General features: G+C 50.5%; 1 protein-coding gene across 1 annotated transcript; it reads right to left on the reverse strand.

The window, feature by feature from the left end:
- Nucleotides 1–1,457: 1,457 nt before the first annotated feature.
- Chrnb4 (cholinergic receptor nicotinic beta 4 subunit) lies at nt 1,458–20,554 on the reverse strand. Its single transcript, XM_070042803.1, has 6 exons — nt 20,500–20,554; nt 14,181–14,329; nt 11,934–11,978; nt 11,738–11,847; nt 8,532–9,501; nt 1,458–1,691 (listed from the first exon to the last, which is right to left on the reverse strand). Exons 1-6 carry the CDS (start codon nt 20,552–20,554, stop codon nt 1,551–1,553), a joined length of 1,470 nt encoding a protein of 489 aa, XP_069898904.1. The 3' UTR covers nt 1,458–1,550.
- Nucleotides 20,555–20,950: the final 396 nt, after the last annotated feature.

The raw sequence follows: 20,950 nt of genomic DNA on the forward strand, positions 1-20,950 counted from the left end.
GCGGGATGGGAGGGGCAGGCAAGAGAGGGAGGGGGCTCCATCTGGGAGTGCGGGCTCTGGGCCCTGTCCCTGTGCCAGGTGACCTGTGTACTGTGGAGGACCCCCCCCCACACACACACCTTCAGCAGCCTGATGATCAGATGGGCTCCAGCCTGCTGGGGTGGGCGGGGGGCGCTGCCTGGCACCCAGCATCGCACCCTTCAGTACTCGCACCCTTCAGTACTTGTTAACTGTGTTAAGAGTGATTCTGTTTTCTTGTTTTCCTGTCTGTGTGTTCTTCGTTGTTTTTTTGTTTTGTTTTGTCCATCAGGGGGCTTGAACTCTGGGCCTGGGCGCTGTCCCTCAGCTCTTCAGCTCAAGGCTAGTGCTCTATCACTTGAGCCACAGAGCCACTTCAGGTTTTCTGGGGGTTTATTGGAGATAAGAGTTTCATGGCCTTTCCTGCCCAGGCTGGCTTTGAACTGAGATCCTCAGATCTCAGCCTCCTGAGCAGCTAGGATGAAAGGCGTGAGCCACCGGCGCTGGGCTATGTCTATGTGTTCTTGAGTACTTATAGGTTGGGGAGAGTGGGTTGAACCTGCAATCTTAGCTACTCAGGAGGCTGAGATCTGTGGATCCTGGCTCAAAGCCTGTGTGTGTGTATGTGTGTGTGTGTGTGTGTGTGTGTGTGTGTGTGAACAGGCTGTGGACTCATCCCCAGTGACCCACCAAAAAGCAGGAAGTCGAGCTATGACTCAAGTGATAGAGCACCAGCCTTGAGCAGATAAAAGCTCAGGGACAGCACCTAGGCCCTGAGTTCAAGTCCCCAGCCTGTCACAGTGTGAGGGAGACAGGCCTGAATCAGGTGACCCCTGAGCTGTGAAGTCTTGAAGGAGAGAAGGAGGAGCGCAAGTCACTCATTCATTTGAGACATATTTATTCTGCACCTGCTTGTGCTGTGTTCAGTCCCTAGAGCAATAAGGAAGGAGCAGCGCCCCGTCCTTGTGGCACACACACTCTAGTGGGTGGCGGTGGCTGGTACACAGCCGGAGGAACATGGTGAAGTCACAGGGGACTGTGTTGGAATGAGTAATCACGGAGGGCTTCTTGCAGGAGGTGGTACTGGCGCCGAGGATCATGGGAGCTAATCCATGATGAATGAAGCCCAGGGAAGAACTTGGGACAGCAGAGGGCTTGGGGAATGTTGGACAAACAGCAAAGATTCTGAGCTGGATAAAACGTGTGTGAGGGACAGACAGATGGCCAGGGATCTCAGGGCATAGGGGGGCGTGGTGGGAGATGGACGGGGGGGGGGGGTGCAGGCCTGAACCTGGGCATGAGGTCATTGGTGTTTAGCTGACCCCAAGGGCCTGGACCAGGGAGGAAGCCTGAGTGCTCCCCACTACCCCCTTGCTCCTGCTGGAACTTTCCAGAAGGCAGTTCAGGACCCTTCTTCTCTCTGTTCCTCTTGTGCCTCTGGCTGCTTTGATGGGAATTACCCCAAGTGTGGCCAGGAAGGAAGCAGCCATTTGCCCACCCCCTCATGACCCAGGGGTCCCCTGTGGGGTGGCCTAGGGGACTTTGGAAGGGGTGTGGGTCTGGAAGAGGGGGGGCAGGAAGAGCCCCACGGTGCCCAGGACGCACACGAACACAAAAACCCACAGGAACAGCCGGTCCACCACCATGGCCACGAACTTCCAGTCCTCCACGACCTGCGGGCAGACAGAGGGGCTGGTTAAAGGTGTGCAGCGCTGGGGACCTCTCCCATTCCCGCCCCCCTCGGACACGGCAGGGCCCCCAGGAACTGAACTACACAGAGCAGCTTTGGGGTCACTAGTGCCACTGTCCCTCCAGGGATTGGCCTGCCTGTGCCTTGCTACTCAAAAACCAAGGATGTTGCTGGGTGCCAGTAGCTCATGCCTGTAATCCCAGCCACTCAGGAGGCTGAGATCTGAGGATCATGGCTGGAAGCCAGCCCAGGCAGGAAAGTCTATGAGACTCGTAGGTCCAATGAACCAGCAGAAAACTGGAAGTGGAGTTGTGGTTCAGGTGGTAGAGCACCAGCCTTGAGCAGAAAAAGCCAAGCAAGAGCCCGAGGCTCTGAATTGTCATGAATAGACCTGCGGCACAAACAGACTAACTCCTGGCCCAGACCGGGTTAGAAATGACAGGTTCACAGTCTCAATGTTGGCAAAACCTTGCTCAACTTCCAGATGCCCTCATCTCCTTGGCACTGGGCGGAAGAGGCCCCAAAGAGAGGCCACGGTCCAGGCTCAGGTTCCCCACCCTGTCCCCAACCCAGAAGGGCTCTGTGGAGTCTCTGGAGATGCACAGGCAGCTGATGTCACTGGCCTATGATGTGTGTCACCCCTCCAGGATACCCAGGAGTCAAAGCAGCTCCCTCACCCCCAGACAAACACCATGGGTGCTTCACCCTGAGCCCCAGCAGCCTGCCTGCGCTTCTTGGCCTTCTTGGACCCTAATTCCAAATGGTGGATGAGTGTGCACATGCGCACATGGGTATATGTGTGTGCGTGTGCCAGTACTGGGGCTTAAATTCAAGGCTTCATTGTCTTGCTTGGCTTTTTCCACCCAAAGCTGGTGCTCTACCACTTGAGCTAGTTTTGTTGTTTTTTTTGTTTTTGCTGGGTCACTGGAGAGAAAAATCTTACAAACTCTCCTCCCTGGGCTGGCTTCTAAGCATGATCCTCAGATCTCAGCCTCCTGACTAGTTAGGACAGGCGGGAGCCACTGATACACCCCTCCCCACCCTCAGCAAGGCTACCATCTTGAGTAGCTGGCTGCAGAAGAGAATTCACGCCCTACATTCTATTTGTCAGCTGGTCTGGATTTTCTTAGCACAGAGTGAATATAGAGCTTACCCGGCCTGCGCTCTTCATCCATGCTAACTAATGGAATGCTTTGCTTCCCCAGAGAACACAGGCCGAGGAAAGAAGACGAGAAAAGGTAAGAGAAGGCATCTCTATCCATCAGCCACAAACCGTCTCCCTCCCAGCTCTCAGACCCCACTGTGCCTTCTGAACCTGTCCAAGCCAGGCAGGCACCAGCAGCGCATGCCTGTAATCCCTACCTACGCAGGAGGCTGAGACCTGAAGATGGAAGTTTTGAGGCCAGCCTGGGTAGGAAAGATTGTGAGACTCTTATCTCCAAATAAAAACTCCCTCCCTCCCAATAAAAACACCCAAAGTGGTGTTGTGGCTCAAGTGGTAGAGCAGTGTGGTCTTGAGCAAAAGAAGCTCAGGAAACACTTCTAGACACATTATAGTAAAAATGATAGATCTGAATAATAAGGAAACAATCCTGCATGCAGCAAAAATGAAGAAGGAGCTATACTACAATGGGAAAAAAATAAGAATTACTGCAGATCTCTCCACACAAACAATGAATGCAAGAAAAGCCTGGGAAAGCACCATACGAGCCCTGAGAGCCAATAACTGCCAACCCAGACTGATCTACCCGGCAAAGCTAGCATTCACATTTGATGGAGAACTGAAAACTTTTAATAGCAAAGAAAAACTAAATGAATTCATAAACATTAAGCCAGCATTACAAAGAATTCTAAGAGGGGGGACACAACCTGAAGAAAGCAGCCAGGAACTGGGGCCTGCCCCAAACAGGCGTTACTCAAAGTCTAACTGAGCAAGCACAGGAGGAAAGGAAAAAAGAAAAACTTAGGAAAACGGAATGGCAGGGACAACAATGCATCTCTCTATACTTTCTCTTAATATAAATGGGCTGAATTCGCCAATTAAAAGAAAACGAACTGAGGACTGGATAAGAAAACAAGACCCATCCATCTGTTGCCTTCAGGAGACCCACCTCTCAGCCAAACATACAAACAAACTCAGAGTGAAGGGGTGGAAAAGGATCTACCAATCAAACGCCCCCAGTAAGAAAGCAGGTGTAGCTATCCTGATATCTGACAAAATAAACTTTTCATTAAAATCAGTACAGAAAGACAAGGACGGACACTACATATTAATAAAGGGAACAATCCAAGAGGAGGATATAACCATCATCAACTTATATGCCCCAAATATTGGTGCACCCAGATATGTCAAACAAATGCTCTCAAACTTACAGAATAAAATAGATCCCAATACGATAATACTAGGAGACTTTAACACACCACTCTCACCAAAGGACAGGTCTACCAACCAGAGGATTGGCAAAGAAGCTACCGAATTAAGAGAGGCCATACTGCAAGCGGAATTAACTGACATCTACCGAGTATTTCACCCTAAAACAACACAGTACACATTCTTCTCAGCAGCTCATGGAACTTTCTCCAAAATAGACCATATCATAGTTCATGCAAGGAACTTAAGCAAATACAAAGGGATCGACATAATCCCCTGTATCCTATCTGACCACAGTGGAATCAAGCTAGCTCTCAATAACAAAGCATACCGCAGAAATTTCTCCAATACATGGAAATTGAACAGCACACTCCTTAACAATGCCTGGATAACAGAAGAGATCAGAGAAGAAATAAAGCATTTCCTACAACTCAATGAAAATGAAAACACCTCACAAAGAAACTTGTGGGACACAGCAAAAGCAGTCCTGAGGGGCAAATTTATTGCCCTCAGTGCCCACATCAAGAGAATGGAGACAGACCAAGTAAATAATCTCATGTTGCAATTAAAACAGCTAGAAAAACAGGAAAAAATGGAACCTAAAGCTACTAGAAGAAGCCAGATAACCAAATTAAAAGCAGAGATTAACCAATTAGAAAATCAGAAAACCATAACCAAAATAAACCAAACAAAAAGCTGGTTCTTTGAAAAAATAAACAAAATTGATGGCCCATTGGCTAGATTAATTAAAAAAAGAAGAGAGGAAACCCATATTAATAGGATTAGGGATGCCACGGGAAACATCACCACACGTACCCAAGATATCCAAACAATTCTAACAGACTACTTTCAAAAGCTATACTCTCTAAAGGAAGAAAATCGGGCAGAAATGGATGCATTTTTAGAGAAATACAAGTTGCCCAAACTGAGCAAAGAAGAAGTTAACCAATTAAATAAGCCAATATCCTATAATGAGATACAGGAAGCTATCAAAAGTCTTCCAACAAAAAAAAGCCCAGGACCAGATGGATTCACAGCAGAATTCTATAAGACCTTTAAACAAGAACTAATACCCATACTCCTCAAGCTCTTCAGAGAAACAGAGAAGGAAGGAGCTATCCCAAACTCATTCTACGAAGCCAATATCACACTCATCCCCAAACCAGGCAAAGACCCAACCAAAAAGGAGAATTACAGGCCAATCTCCTTGATGAACACAGATGCAAAGATCCTTAACAAGATTCTAGCTAACAGAATCCAGAAACACATAAAAAAAATAATTCACTATGACCAGGTAGGCTTCATCCCAGAGACACAGGGATGGTTTAACATACGTAAGTCAATAAATGTAATCCAACATATCAACAGAGCCAAGGTCAAGAATCACATGATTATCGCTACAGATGCAGAAAAGGCCTTTGACAAAATTCAACATTCATTCATGCTAAAAGCTCTGGAGAAAATAGGAATAGAAGGAACATTTCTAAAAACAATAAAAGCCATTTATGACAGACCAATAGCCAATATTATACTTAATGGGGAAAAGCTACAACCAATTCTCCTAAAATCAGGAACAAGGCAAGGATGCCCACTGTCTCCACTCCTCTTCAATATAGTCCTAGAACCCTTAGCCAGGGCAATAAGGCAAGAAAAAGACATTAAAGGGATCCTCATAGGAAAAGAAGAAGTTAAACTATCCCTTTTTGCAGACGACATGATACTATACCTCCACGATCCCAAAAACTCCATCCCCAAACTCTTAGAAATCATAAATCACTTTGGCAAAATAGCAGGATACAAAATAAACCCACAAAAATCAGTTGCCTTCCTATACACTGATAATGTACAGGAAGAGAGGGAAATAAAGGGAGCAACCCCATTCACAATAACCTCCCGAAAAATAAAATATTTAGGAATTAACCTAACCAAAGATGTAAAAGAACTATTTAATGAGAACTATAAAAAGTTAAAGAAAGAAATTGCAGAAGACACTAGGAAATGGAAAGACCTCCCATGCTCCTGGATAGGCCGACTTAATATAGTAAAGATGGTAATACTTCCAAAACTAATATACAAATTCAACGCAATTCCTATTAAAATCCCAATGACGTACATCACTGAAATACAGAAAACAGTCCAAAAATTCATATGGAACAACAAAAGACCTAGAATAGCCAAAACAATTCTAGGGGATAAAGACAATATGGGAGGGCTATCCATGCCGAACTTCAAACTCTACTACAGAGCTATAATAACAAAGACAGCATGGTACTGGCACAAAAACAGACCCGAAGACCAATGGAACAGAATAGAAGATCCAGAAATAAATCCACAGGCCTACAGCCAGCTGATATTCGACAAAGGAGCCAAAGACATACAATGGAAGAAACACAGCCTCTTCAACCGTTGGTGCTGGGAAAACTGGGCAGCCACATGCAGAAAACTAAAAGTGGACCCCAGCCTATCACCATGCACCAACATCAACTCAAAATGGATTAAAGACCTTAACATTAAACCTGAATCTCTGAAACTACTGCAGGACAGAGTAGGAGAGACACTTGAACTAATAGGCACAGGAAGGAACTTCCTGAACAGAGTCCCAGGGTCACAACAAATTGGAGAGAGACTCGACAAATGGGACTACCTTAAAATAAAAAGCTTCTGCACAGATAAAGCTATCGCAACCAAGCTAGAAAGACAACCAACTAATTGGGAAAAAATATTTACCAGCAACATATCAGACAAGGGGTTAACATCCTGTATATACAGGGAACTCAAGAAACTAATCCCTCCCAAACCCAACACACCAATTACTAAATGGGCAAGGGAACTAAAGAGGGACTTCTCAAATGAAGAAATAAAAATGGCAAAGAAACACATGAGGAAATGTTCATCATCCCTGGTGGTGAAGGAAATGCAAATAAAGACAACCCTGAGATACCACCTTACCCCAGTCAGAATGTCCCACATCCACAAATCAGCCAACGACAAATGCTGGAGGGGATGTGGAGAACGAGGAACGCTATTACACTGCTGGTGGGAATGTACACTCATACAACCACTTTGGAAAGCAGTCTGGAGGGTCCTTAGAAAGCTAAAGATTGACCTCCCTTACGACCCAGTCATACCACTTCTAGGCATCTACCCTGAACAACAGGAACCAATATACAAGGACACGTGCACCTCCATGTTTATTGCAGCACTGTTCGCAATAGCTAGGATATGGAAACAACCTAGATGCCCCACCACAGATGAATGGATCCAAAAATTGTGGTATCTATACACAATGGAATATTATGCAGCCATTAGAAATGACAAAATAATGGCATTTGCAGGGAAATGGATGGAGCTAGAAGGAATCATGTTGAGCGAGGTAAGCCAAGAACGAAGAGACAAACAGTACATGGTCTCCCTGATAAGTGGATGATGAATCCAAAATGTTAGGTGATATGACAAAACTAACAGGACTTAAGAAACAAAGAACTCCCACTCATCTGGTTGAACCACTACTAAATATCCCCATGCTGCTGATCACATATATGGTATATAACATATGAGCACCGTTATATATTACAGACTGTGATAGACAATTTGCTCCAGGAAAGTTAGAATGAACTTGTGACTTTAAATGAGCATCATTATTCCACAATACTGTGAATTTCCGGAAATTAAGTAATCACTTAATCACGATCAAAAAAAAAAAAAAAAAAAAGAACCTTGGGGAAGGGAGGGAGGGAGGGGATGGTAGGGGGAAAACAATGGAGGGGGTAACAATGTTCAAGAGGAAGTGGAAGTGTACTCATTACCTCACTCATGTAACTGTAACCCTCTGTATAGTATCTCTACAATAAAAAAAAATTAAAAAAAAAAAAAAAAAAAAAAAAAAAAAAGAAGCTCAGGGACAGTGCCCAGGACCGGCATCCAAAAATAAAAAATAAAATAGCTGTTCAAAAGAGGATCTGATCTGGGTTGAAATGAAAACATGAAACTTGTGTCCCGTTTAGAAATGAGCACAGAGAATGTCTGTGACTACCTCATTCTGCACCGTGTTCGATTATTATCAGGTGTGTTATTTGTTTGGAGGCATTATTTGAAGCTGGGGGCAGCTACTCAAATGGCTGAGATCAGATAATCTAGGTTCAAAACCAGCCTGGGCAGAAAAGCCTGTGAGATCTTTATTTCCAATGAACCACCAAAAAAGCTGGAAATGAAGCTGCGGCTCAAATGGTAGGTACACCAACCTTGAGTGGAAACAGCTTAAAAGGAATCAGGGTGTCTGGGCCCTGAGTTCAAATCCCAGTACTAACACCAAAGCAAACCAACTCCGTTCTCCAGGAGTTTTGTGCGTTCTAAATCTCTAAATCTGGAAATGCCAAAGGGGTGGCTTGATCTCACCCACTCCGCCCCCATGCATGGGCGGGTGGACAGGGAAGCCTGGACTTATAGACTTACGCTCTGGTCCTGGTCATTGCTCTTCATATGCTGGGCAATGAAGTTGACCCCCTCTAAAGCTTCCTGCACGTCTTGCTGGAATCTCCCTGAGCGCCGAGGCCGGAAATCCTTGGGGACACCTGTCCGGTGAGACCCCATGGGAGAAGTGGGGGTCGCCAGGGTGGGGTTCACAAAGTACATGGCGTTCCCATAGAGGTGGGAAGGACTGGCTGGGGTCTCTGGCTTGCTCAGGGATAACTGGCCGGGCTGGGGGGCCTGGGCTGGGGGGTCATCAGGGCCGGGGCGTTTCATGAAGAGGAAGGTGGGCAGCTTGTGCAGGAAGCAGCGCTTGACCCAGGCGGCCATGGTGTGCGTGCTGGGCGAGCGGTGGTGGACGTTGAGCACGCACACCGTGGTGACGATCGAGAAGGTGACCAGCACCATGGTGAATAAGAGGTACTTGCCGATGAGGGGGACATCGAGGGAGGTGGGGGGCACGATCTTGGAGATGAGCAGCAGGAAGAACGTGAGAGCCAGCAGCACCGAGATGCACAGCGTCATTTTCTCACCACAGTCCGAGGGCAGGTAGAAGACCAGGATGGCCAGCGAGGTGATGAGCACGCAGGGGATGATCAGGTTGATGGTGTAGAAGAGCGGCTTGCGCCTGATGATGAAGTCATAGGTGATGTCCACGTAGCTGGGGTCCCAGGGGTTCACCGTCCTGCGTCCCGGCAGGGCCACGATGTCCCATTCGCCACTGGGGGTGAAGTCGTCCATGCTGGCCGTGGGGGACATGAGCACCATGTCGATCTCCGTGTGGTCGTACGTCCACGAGCGGAACTTGAGCGAGCAGTTCTGCTGGTCAAAGGGGAAGTGCTTCACCTCGATCTTGCACGCGCTCTTGTAGATGGCCAGGGGCAGCCACTCGATGCTGCCATTGGAGTGGACCACCGCGTTGGTGTAGACGGACACCTCGTACGTACCATCGGCGCTGTGGGGGTGGGGATGGGGCCGATCAGGGAGGAGAGGAAGGGAAACACACACACACACACACACACACACACACACATGCACACACAAGCACACACACACACCCTGGGGGGACCACTCTTTCCCAGCCCCCCCTCAGGCAGTGAGGAGTTTCCTGAGAATAGCTTCATTAAGGCCTCGTAGTTGGCATTATTTTTTGCAGGGGGACAGGGGTTGTTTTACCAGTTCCTGGGGCTTACACTCAGGGCCTGGGCGCTGTCCCTGAGCCCCACTTTGCTCAAGGCTAGTGCTCTACCACTTAAGCCACAGCTCCACTTCTGTTTTCTAGTGGTTCGTGGGAGAGAAGAGTCTCATGGACTTCCCTGCCCAGGCTGGCTTTGAACCATGATCCACAGATTTCAGCCTCCTGCAGAGCTAGGATGACAGATGTGAGAGCCACTGGTGCCCGACTAATGGGATTGCTTTGTTACCATTTCAAGATTGTCCCATTTCACAGATGGGAAAACCAAGGCTCAGAGAAGGTAAGTTGCTTCTACAAGTTCAGAACACTTAAAAGTAGTACACGTAAGATCTGAACTCTTATCAGTTTATCAGTCCTCTCCTCTAAATATTCCTCTCTCTTATTTTTTCTTTTTCTGGTCCTAGGTCTTAAATTCAGAGCCTGGATGAAGACCCTGAGCTAATTTTGCTCAAGGCTAGCACTCTACCACTTAAGCCACAAAGCCACTTCCGGCTTTTTCTCAGTGATTTATTGTTGATACAAGTCTGTGAAGAAGGGGCTGGGAAGGTGGCTCAGTGCTAGAGCGCTTGCCTTGCATGCCTGAGGCCCTGGGTTCGATTCCTCAGCACCACATAAGCAAAAAAGAAAAAAGCTGGAAGTGGCGCTGTGGCTCAAGTGGTAGAGCGCTAGCTTTGAGCTGAAGAGCTGAGGGACAGCGCCCAGGCCCAGAGTTCAGGCCCCACGACCAGACCCAAAAAAAAAAAAAGTCTGTGAAGAATTTCCTGCTTAGGCTGGCTTCAAATGTGAGCCACCAGCACCCAGCCATATTCCATTAAAAATATACATTTATAAATATATCTTTATGTTATATTATATATTTATATAGTTATAACTATTATATATAAACATATAACTGTATGTAACTTATTTTTTTTTTGGGGGTCCGATTGTGGGACCTGAACTCTGGGCCTGAGCGCTGTCCCTCAGCTCTTCAGCTCAAGGCTAGCGCTCTACCTCTTGAGCCACAGCGCCACTTCCGGCTTTTTTCTTTTTGCTTATGTGGTGCTGAGGAATCGAACCCAGGGCCTCAGGCATGCAAAGCAAGCGCTCTACCACTGAGCCACCTTCCCAGCCCGTAACTTGTTATTGTTAAGGTGTTATACAGAAGAATCACCATTTTGTTAAGTCAGGTAATGAGGACAATTCTTTTTTGGACAATGTCATCCCTTCTTCTGCTTTCCCTTGTGTGTGTGTGTGTGTGTGTGTGTGTGTGTGTGTGTGTGTGTGTGTGCCAGGACCGGGGATAGAACTCAAGGCCTTGCACTCTCAGCTTCTTCTGCTCAAGAATAATTTTCTACCACTTGAGCTGACTTTTGACTGGTTCATTGGAGATAAGAGCCTCTTAGACACGTCTGCCTGGGCTGGCTTGGAACTCCTATTTCAGCCTCCTGAGTAGCTAGAATTACCATTGTGAGCTACTAGTACCTGGCATACTCCTTTTATTGTTGTTGTTGCTGTTCGGATGGACTCTTGCTTGCTGCCTGAGCTTGTAGGCTCCTTCTGCCTGAGCGGCTGGAGTAGCTAACACCCTGGGGCCACCTGAGCTATCTGCACAAGACCCATCAGTGACCCTAGGACCCAGCAGTGACAAAGCAACCAGGATTCAAACAGAAGCCAGGTGTCTGTGGCTCATGCCTGTCATCCTAGCTACTCAGGAGGCTGAGATCTGAGGATCATGGTTCAAAGCCAGCCTGGGCAGGAAAATGGATGAGACTCTTATCTCCAATGAACCACTAGAAAACCAGAAGTGGTGCTGTGGCTCAGTGATAGAGCACTAGCCTTGAATAAAAGAGCTCAGGGACAGCACCCAGGCCCTGAGTCCAAGCCCCATGACTGGAATCCCCCCTCCCCATAAGAAAAAAATCACAGAGACAGACAGGGGGCTGTGATCTGGGGGTTCCATGCTGGCCACTCACTCACCTGACCCAGGGAGGCCTGGGCCCGCCCCGCCACTCACTTGTTGTAAAGCACGATATCAGGGAGCCAGATGCGCTTGGAGGGGATCCGCAGGATCTTCACCCCCTCGTAGCGGGCGCTGTCCCATGCCAGGCGGTAGTCTGTCCATTGCTACAAGGCCCAGTCACTGGTCAGTCCCTCACCACCCGAGGGCGGCCCTCCTCCAGGTGATGAACCCTGGCCCTGCGGGGCCTTACCTGCTTCAGCCAGATGTTGGTGGTCATGATCTGTTCTCGCTCATTCTGGGGAGAGAGAGAGCCATCAGGACATCAAGATAGAAAAAACTGGGCGCTGGAGGCTCCAACTATGCAGGAGACTGAGATCTGAGGATCACGGTTCGAAGCCAGGCCTAGTAAGAAAGTCCCTGACACTCTTATCTCCCATGAACCACCAGAAAACCGGAAGTGGAGCTGTGGCTCAAAGTAGTAGAGTGCTAGCCTTGAGTAAAAGAGGTCAGGGACAGCGCCCAGGCCCTGAGTTTAAGCTCCAGTGCTGACAGGAAAAAGAAAGAAAGAAAAAGACAAGACAAGACTGGGTACTGGTGGCTCACATCTGGAATCCTACCTACTCAGGAGGCTGACATCTGAGGGCCTTGGTTCAAAGCCAGCCTGGGCAGGAAAATTCTTAAAATTCTTACTGCTGGGGTTGGGAATGTGGCTCAGTGGTAGAGTGCTTGCCTAGCATGCATGAAGCCCTGGGTTCGATTCCTCAGTACCACATACAGAAAAAGCTGGAAGTGGTGCTGTGGCTTCATGTGGTAAAGTGCTAGCCTTGAGCAAAGGGCCAGGGACAGTGCCCAGGCCCTGAATTCGAGCCCAGGACTGGCACAGAGAACGAAAAAACAAATCCTTTAAGCTGAAAACAACTCCATTCCCTTAAAACCGAGCATTTCATGTTTATGTCAGCTTTTACAGACTCTGACTTCTCCCAGCAGTATCCCCAGGAATAGGGCTACGGGGCTATGTTCCCTTTGCCTTCTGGAAGGCTCCTGCCTGTCCACCTTCCCCAGGGCAACCGTCCAGAGAAGCAGCTGGGTTACCCAATGAAGCTTTATGCCCTTGGCTGCTCTAGAATGTTCTCACAGCAGCTGGGGTACGGCCTGGCTGGGCGTCCTCACTGCCTGCCGCCTGCCACTGAAAGGGGGGGGGCAGAGATCGGGACATGGAGCCCTCTCCATCTGGGGCTAGCTGGGCTTTCTCCTCAGGGAGGCCAACTAGCGATTTGGACAATTTTTTCCTTCCTTCCTTCCTTCCTTCCTTCCTTCCTTCCTTCCTTCCTTCCTTCCTTCCTTTCTTCCTTCCTTCCTTCCTTCCTTTCTTCCTTCCTTCCTTCCTTCCTTCTTTCCTCCCTTCCTTTCTTCCCTCCCTCCCTCCCTTCCTCCCTCCCTCCCTTCCTCCCTCCCTTCCTTCCCTCCCTTTCTTCCATCCCTCCCTCCCTCCCGCCCTTCCCTCCCTCTCTCCCTCCCTTCCCTTCCCTTCCTTCCTTCCTTCCTTCCTTCCTTTCCTCCTTCCTTCCCTCCTTCCTTCCTTTTGTGCCTGTGGCTTGAACTCAGGGTCTGGACTCTGTCCCTGAGCTCTTTCCACTCAAGGCTAGCACTCTACTACTTGAACAGCAGCCTCACTGCCAGCTTTTCTGGTGGTTCATTGGAGGTAAGAGTCTCCTGGACTTTTTTGCTTGGGTTGACTTCCAACCATGATCCTCAGGTCTCAGCCTCCTGGGTGGCTAGGATGACAGGCATGCACATCACTGGCTTGGCCAATGTTTTCTTGAACACTATAGAACTGAAGGAGGGACTGGGGATTAAGAAGATGCCAGCATAGCTGGGCACCAGTGGCGCACGCCTGCCATTCCCAGCTACTCAGGAGGCTGAGATCTGAGGATCGTAGTTCAAAGCCAGCCTGAGCAGAAAAGCCCCCCCAGAGACTCTTATCTCCAATGAACCACCAGAAAACTGGAAGTGGCACTGTGGCTCAAGTGGTAGAGTGCTCACCTTGAGAAAAAGAAGCTCAGGGACAGCATCCAGGCCTTGAGTTCAAGCCCCATGATGGACAAAAAGAAACAAAGGGGAAAACAAAACAAAACAAACTCCACTCACCTGACACCTCCTTTCTCCCCACTAAGAACTGAATCCCTGGGGCTGGGAAGGTGGCTCAGTGGTAGAGCGCTTGCCTTGCATGCCTGAGGCCCTGGTTCAATTCCTCAGCACCACATAAGCAAAAAGAAAAAAGCCAGAAGTGGCGCTGTGGCTCAAGTGGTAGAGCGCTAGCCTTGAGCTGAAGAGCTGAGGGACAGCGCCCAGGCCGAGTTCAGGCCCCACGACCGGACTCCCCCCCCCCAAAAAAAAGAACTGAATCCCCTCCCCCTAAGACCTACACATAAGGCTGGAAATGGGTGGGTCCTCCCTCGAACTCAGAGCCCCAGCTGCCCAGGACCTCTGCACCTACCACACTGATGAGCTGTGCCAAGAACAGCTGTAGCTTGATGGAGATGAGCTGGGAAGAGCTGGTGGCCGGGCGGATCAGGTTGTTGTAGCGAGTTTGGTTCAGAAGATCGTCCATCAGCTTCTCCTCGGCGTTAGCCAAGCGGCAGTCCCCTGGGAAATCACAGAGTCAGACCTGCTTGGGGTGTGTGTGTGGGGGGTGGCTTGTCCAGTTATGGCAGCAAAGGCGTGAGGGTAGCCGTGAGGACTGGGGAACACAGGGGTTCTGGGGACTGACACAAGTATTTAGATGCTGGGAATTCAAGGTAGGAGCTGGTAGCGCGTGCCTGTGATCCCAGCGACTCAGGAGACTGAGATGTAAGGATCATGGTTCAAAGCCAGCCCAAGTAGAACCATCCTAGAAAGACTCTTATCCCCAAGGAACCAGCAAACAGCCGGAAATGGAGCTGTGGCTTCAAGTGGTAAAGCACCAGCCTTGGGTAAAAAAGCTAAAAAAGAGAGAGTGCCCAAGCCCTGAGTTAAAAGTCCCAGGACTGGTCCTAAATGAATGAAAAAGAAAAATCAACAACAGTGCACCCTAGCTCAAAGAGCCTGAGGTAGCACTGTTCACCATAGCCAAGATATGGAAACAACGCAGATGCCCCACTACAGGTGAATGGATCCAAAAACTGTGGTACCTATATACAACGGAATATTATGCAGCCAGGACTGGAAGGTGGCTCAGTGGTAGAGCGCTTGCCTTGCATGCCTGAGGCCCTGGGTTCGATTCCCCAGCACCACATAAGCAAAAAAGAAAAAAGCCAGAAGTGGCGCTGTGGCTCAAGCGGTAGAGCGCTAGCCTTGAGCTGAAGAGCTGAGGGACAGCGCCCAGGCCCAGAGTTCAGGCTCCACGACCGGACCCCCACCCCCCCAAAAATATTATGTAGCCATTAGAAAGGACAAAATAATGGCATTTGCAGGGAAATGGATGGAACTAGGCAAATCATTTTGAATGTGGTAAGCCAAGAGCAAAGAGACAAATGGCACCTGGTCTCCCTGATATGTGCATGCTGAGGCCAAAATGCAAGGAGATATGACAAAGGAATCGAGAAACAAAGGACTTCCACTCATTTTGTGGTATCATTGCTAAATGACTCCAAGTTCTTGACCACCCATATGGTATATCTATGCGCACATCTGAGGAGGAGGACACAGAATCAGAGGGAAAAGGGGAAACATACAACAGAGGGGCCCATCAGCTGCACTGGACATGGATGAAAACGAACGAAGCAACTCAAAGGCAGCGATGGGAGGGAGGGAAGGAGAGGGAAAGAGGGAACAGCTGACACTAAGCAAAAGGAAAGAAATGTACATATCACCCGATGTGGAAGCAATAGCTGTATTGTCAAAGCTCATAGAACTCACAAACTTTATAGACCATGAGGACAATTTGCCTTGTGAAGATTAAGATGTGTTGGCGACTTTCACTAAGGATCACTATCCCACAACACTGTGAAATTTGGGAAATATAGGTAATACTTAATCTCAATAAAAATCATAGATAGATAGAGATATATAAAGAGCCTGAGCTAGCCCATCAGTGTCTCCCACAACACTCTAGGCCCCCAAACTGCCCCCAGATCTTTTGCCAAGTAGTATGTGAGTATCTCATCTTCGTGTCTGGAAGGGAAGGTAAAGTTGAGGGACCTGTGTGTGAGTGTGCATGCGTGCACGTGCATGTGTGTGTATGTGTATGTGTGTGTGTGTGTGTGGCTTTGGAGAAAGGGGGGCAGGTCAGAGACACACCCGCAGCCCCAGATGCTGAGAAGCCAGCAGAAGGATGGGGGGATGGGGGATAGGGCGCTGGCCAGGGCAAGGCCTGGTTCCCCAGATCCAAGAACCTGACTACATCCTTTCCCAGAAAGCCATTCCCAGAATGGCACCAAACCCTGTTCCTGTGTAGGAGGGAGCGGAGTGCTCCAGGGATCGGGCCAGGGCGGACCCCAGGCGGGGCCGGGCAGGCCTCCCAGCCCCTGGGGAGCAGCACACTTTCCAACTGGCTGCCTATTTGGAGCAAAGGCACTATTCAATGCCTAGTGCAAACCCGCTCCTGCACCTGCTGCCCTCTCCCCTCCCCCTCCCTGCCCTTCCCTGAGCTGGGGGGGAGGGTGGGGGAGGATACTGTGGATTCCTGCCCTAGATTCCCAGCCCAGCCTCTCCTACCTAGGGATCTTGTCTCCCAGAGGCCAGCAGGCAGCCCTGGGCTACGCCTTGGTTCTTCTGCCCGCCCTTCATTCGCTCATTCATTCTACTTGAGCAGTTTCTCCTCGTACAGTGCAAAGTGGGCACCGATGCTCACGCCTGTCCTCCCAGCTACTCAGGAGGCTGAGATCTGAGGATCCTCGTTTCAAAGCCAGCCTGGGCAGGGAAGTCCTTGAGACTCTTATCTCCCATGAACCACCAGAAAAGCTGGAAGAGGCGTTGTGGCTCCAAGTGGTAGAGCACTAGCCTTGAGGGAAAGGAGCTCAGGGACAGTGCCCAGACCCTGAGTTCAAGCCCCAGGACTGGCACAAAGGAAAAAAGACTTTGCAGCACAGATGTAAGCTTATGATTGTGAGGGAGGCTGGATCCCACACCTCTGCTGCCCCAGGAAGTTTATCCCACTGGGTTCCCCAGATTCCAGGCTGGTAGGGGGGAGCATGGTCAAGCTTTGAGCCCACCCAAAGAACTCTCTTCCTTCACTTTTGGCCCATCAGGCAGTACCAGTAGCTCACACCTGTAATCCTAGCTCCTCAGGAGGCTGAGACCTGAGGATCGCCATTCAAAGTCAGCCTGGGCAGGATAGTTCGTGAGACTCTTAACTCCAATTTATCACCAGAAAACTGGATGTGGTGCTGTAGTTAAAGTGGTAGAGCGCTTGCCTTGAGTTGAAGAGCTGAGGGACAGCGCCCAGGCCCAGAGTTCAATCCCCACGACCCCCCCCAAATTAAAAAGTTAAAAAAATCACTTTGGGCCCATCTTGCCTGTAAGGTATTCAGTTCACTGGGGACCCTCCACTATCATAAGGATCCCCTCTGGATGACAAGCTACAGAACCCCAGAACTTTTCACTTCTCAGGTGGGCAAACTGTGGGTCATAGGAGGATGAGAGAGATCAGCAACTCAGATTTGAGTAAGTGCCAGGAGATGGTATCAGATATTGGTCTCCCCTCTCCCCCCTCTCCCCTACTGGGCTTGAACTCAGGGCCTGGGCACTGTCCCTGAGCTTTTTTGGCTTTTGTTTTGTTTTGTTGCTCAAGGCTAGCCCTCTACCACTTGAGCCACAGTGCCACTTCCAGCTTTCTCTGTTTATGTGGTACTGAGGAATCGAACCCAGGGCTCCATGCATGGAGTACTCTACCACAGAGCTACCTTCCCAGCCTGACCCTCCTCTGAATCCTGTGACTTTTTTTTTCTTTCTGGGGGAATTTTGAACCCAGGGCCTTGCATTTGTGAACCAGCTGCTCTACCACTCAAGCCACACCTCCAACCCCCTGTGCCCTTGCTAAGATCCCTCATAAGGAGACTGCCCATGCGAAGGCCAGAACTGGTGGAGTCCAAAAGGGTGAGAGTAACTAGAATGGCTGCTAAGGGCTGCGTTTCATGCTCTCTGTCTCCCCCAAAAGCTGGGGGGGGTCCCAGAACATCCCGTGTTTATGCATATTCCATCTGTGGTCTAGGACCATGAGGTCTGCCAGGTCCCAAATACAGGGACAGGGCTTCACAAGTGGGAAGGAGAGACCACCAGCCCACGCAGTGAGCCAGGACCACCACCAGGGGTCAGCGCTGAGCCAGTGATTCTGATGGGGAAGAGGCCCCGGCTTTCCTTGGCAAAGGGGATCCAGGGAAAGAAGTTAACAATCTGAGAGACAGCCAGCGCTGGAATTCTAACCTGTGCGTGTGCATGCACATGCGTGTGCATGTAAGTGTGTGTGTGTAAAGCCTGAAAAAGCATTCTGATTTAAACAGGAAAAGACAGCCAGGCGTTGGAGGCTCACGCCCATAATCCCAGCTACTCTGGAGGCTGAGAGAGGGCTGAGGTCTGAAGGCAGCCAGGGCAGAAAAGGCCATGAGACTCTCATCTCCAAAGAACGAGCAAAAAACGAAGCAGAGACGTGGCTAAAGTGGTAGAATGCCAGCCTTGAACAGAAAAAGTAAAACGATGGAGCTCAGGCCCGAGTCCAAGCCGCCCAGTACCAGCATGCATTCGGCTTCTCGGCTGCCTTTCAATAAAAACACATCCCACATGCCCGTGCTCAGATAAGAACACACACACACACACACACACACACACACACACACACACACACACACACACACACACACGAAAGACATATCCATTAATTATTTTGGAATACAACTACAGAATAGCATTGGCAAGTGGGCATTTGAAAGGTAAAGACTGTCGTGTGTGTGTGTGTGTGTGTGTGTGTGTGTGTGTGTGTGTGTGTGTGTGTGTATCTCAAGAAGGGCAGGTGAGATGTGTGTTTATTAAAAGGCATCTGTGAAGCCAGGCACTGGTGGCTCACGCCTGTGATCTTAGCTACTCAGGAGGCAGAAATCTGAGGATCACAGTTTGATGCCAGCTTGAGCAGGAAAGTCTGTGAGCTTCTTATCTCCACTAAACTCAAAAAGGCTGAAAGTGGAGTTCTCGATTGAATGGTAGAGTGCTAGCCCTGAGCCAAAAAGCTCATCACAGCACCCAGACCCAGAGTTCAAGCCCCAGGACAAGCATGCCCGTGCACATATGCACGTACACACACACACACACACACACACACACACACACACACACACACATGTGCACACGGCTGCCATGGATTTTTTTCTTTAATCTGAGATTGTACCTCTTAGCAGGAGTTCATCACATATCATCCCTGAATCTCCAGTCAGATGTGTGAATCATCTCTGCATAAAAGCAGATTCCCAGGTTGGGTTTCCAGAGAGCTTGAGCCCTGAGCCAGGGTGGGGCCCAGGAATGTACACTCGGGGACATCCACTGCTCAGTGGGACTGCATCAGGCTGTGCAGAGCAGCTCCATAGGACTGTTAGGGAAACTGAGGCCCAGGAAGGGCAAAAGGTATGGCCTAGGGGCACCTAGTAGGTGGTCCAAAGCCAGGATGCATGCCTAGTGAGCTGTCATCAGCACCCTTAAAAAGAACTCCCCTTCCTAAAGGCTCCCTATATAGCTCCCCATTCCTACCCCAGCACCTCTCTGAACTAGAGCTCTGTTTTAGGAAGATGCAGGTAGTGGTCCTCTAGGCTCATCTAGGCCCAGGTTTTTTTTTTTGCCAGAGTTTGGGAGCTGAAAGGTCTTTGGGTCTCCAGGGGGACATCTGTGTTTTTTATGCTCTCGTGTGTGTGTGTGTGTGTGTGTGTGTGTGTGTGTGTGTGTGTGTGTGTGTGTGTGTGTGTGTGTGTGTGTGTGTGTGTGTGTAGGTCTTGGGGTCTGAACTCAGGGCCTGGGTGCTTGAGGGTTTTGTGTTTGTTTTTCTCAAGGCTAACTCTACCACTTGAGTCACACCTCCACTTCTGGTTATTTGATGGTTAATTCTGGAGATGAGTCTCCCAGACTTTCCTGCCCAGGATTGGCTTTGAACCATGATCCTCCAGATCTCAGTCTTCTGAGTAGCTAGGATGACAGGCATGGGCCACCCCTGGCTTTCGGATGGGACATGTGAAGGGGGGCAGGCGTTCCTCTCCAGGTCTAAGCTCCTGCCTGGACAAGGCTGCGGGGGGGGGGGGTCTTCCCCGCATAGTGTGGTTACTATGACCAGTTCCTATCAGCCCAGCCCGGGGCCAAAGCCCCAGCCAGAGCTGGGGAAACCCGACGTGGAGGTGTCATAAAATCTCTCCTGAAAGATCGTCCTGAAACGGGCTGCCAGCCGGGCCCCGTGGGGTGAGGTTTCTCTGTAGTGGCATTTGGGGGTGACCTCTCTCTAAGTCAGATTTGCAGCCACCTCTGGGGGTGCAGAAAGGAAGCGTCTCAGCCCTGTTAGGACTGGGACTCGGGGTCCCTCCCTTCCCGCTGGGGCTGCTGGGGTCCCCCCACCCGGCTGATCCACCCAGGGACCCCCCCCGTCCCCAGGGAGGAGAAGTGACCCCCAAACCTGGCACCGTCCCCAGGGAGGAGAAGTGACCCCCAAACCTGGCACCGCGCTCATCCAGGCCAGGCCCCCAGCATCTGGGCTGGTGGGCTCGGCCCCGCCCACGTCCCCACTGGGCCGGGACGAGCCCAGGCCCCTCCCCCGGGGATGGGGGCGCCTTCCGTCCCCCCATCCATCCCGTCCCCCGAAAAGAACTCACCGCGCCCGCAAAGGGCGACCAGGGAGAGAAAGACCAGGGGGTGCGAGCTCCTCATGGCAGGTGGGGTCCGGGGTGACAGCCCACCGTGAGCGGGGTGGTGGGGTCGCCCGACGCCCGGACGCCCCGGCCGGCCGGAGAGCGCGCGCTGGTCCCGGTCCTGCGGCCGCAGGGCACTAGGACCCCGCGGTCGTCCGCGTGCCGCCGGGCCGCCGGGCCGCCGGGAGCCACGCCCACCGCAGGGATGGGCCAAAGGGGCCCCGCCCACCGCAGAGAGGGGCCTCAAGAGCCACGCCCACCCAGGACGGTGGATGGGCTGGAGCCACGCCCACCAGGAGGTGGGGCCGGGTGAAGACCTCGAGGTGGGCGGAGCCTGGGTGGGCGGAGCCTGGGTGGGCGGAGCCTGGGTGGGCGGGGCCTGGGTGGGCGGGGCCGGGGTGGGCCTCCACCCCAG

Source organism: Dipodomys merriami, unplaced genomic scaffold (assembly GCF_024711535.1).
Source record: "Dipodomys merriami isolate MVZ:Mamm:240054 unplaced genomic scaffold, mDipMer1.0.p SCAF_33, whole genome shotgun sequence".
Classification (NCBI taxonomy): domain Eukaryota; kingdom Metazoa; phylum Chordata; class Mammalia; order Rodentia; family Heteromyidae; genus Dipodomys; species Dipodomys merriami.

Coding starts and splice junctions, on each gene's coding strand:
- Chrnb4 (XM_070042803.1), bottom strand. CDS start 20,554: ATGAGGAGCTCGCACCCCCTGGTCTTTCTCTCCCTGGTCGCCCTTTGC. Junction 11,979..14,180: donor TGGCACAGCTCATCAGTGTG/GTAGGTGCAGAG, acceptor CTCTCTCCCCAG/AATGAGCGAGAACAGATCAT. Junction 1,692..8,531: donor GCAATGACCAGGACCAGAGC/GTAAGTCTATAA, acceptor GTCTGCCCGCAG/GTCGTGGAGGACTGGAAGTT.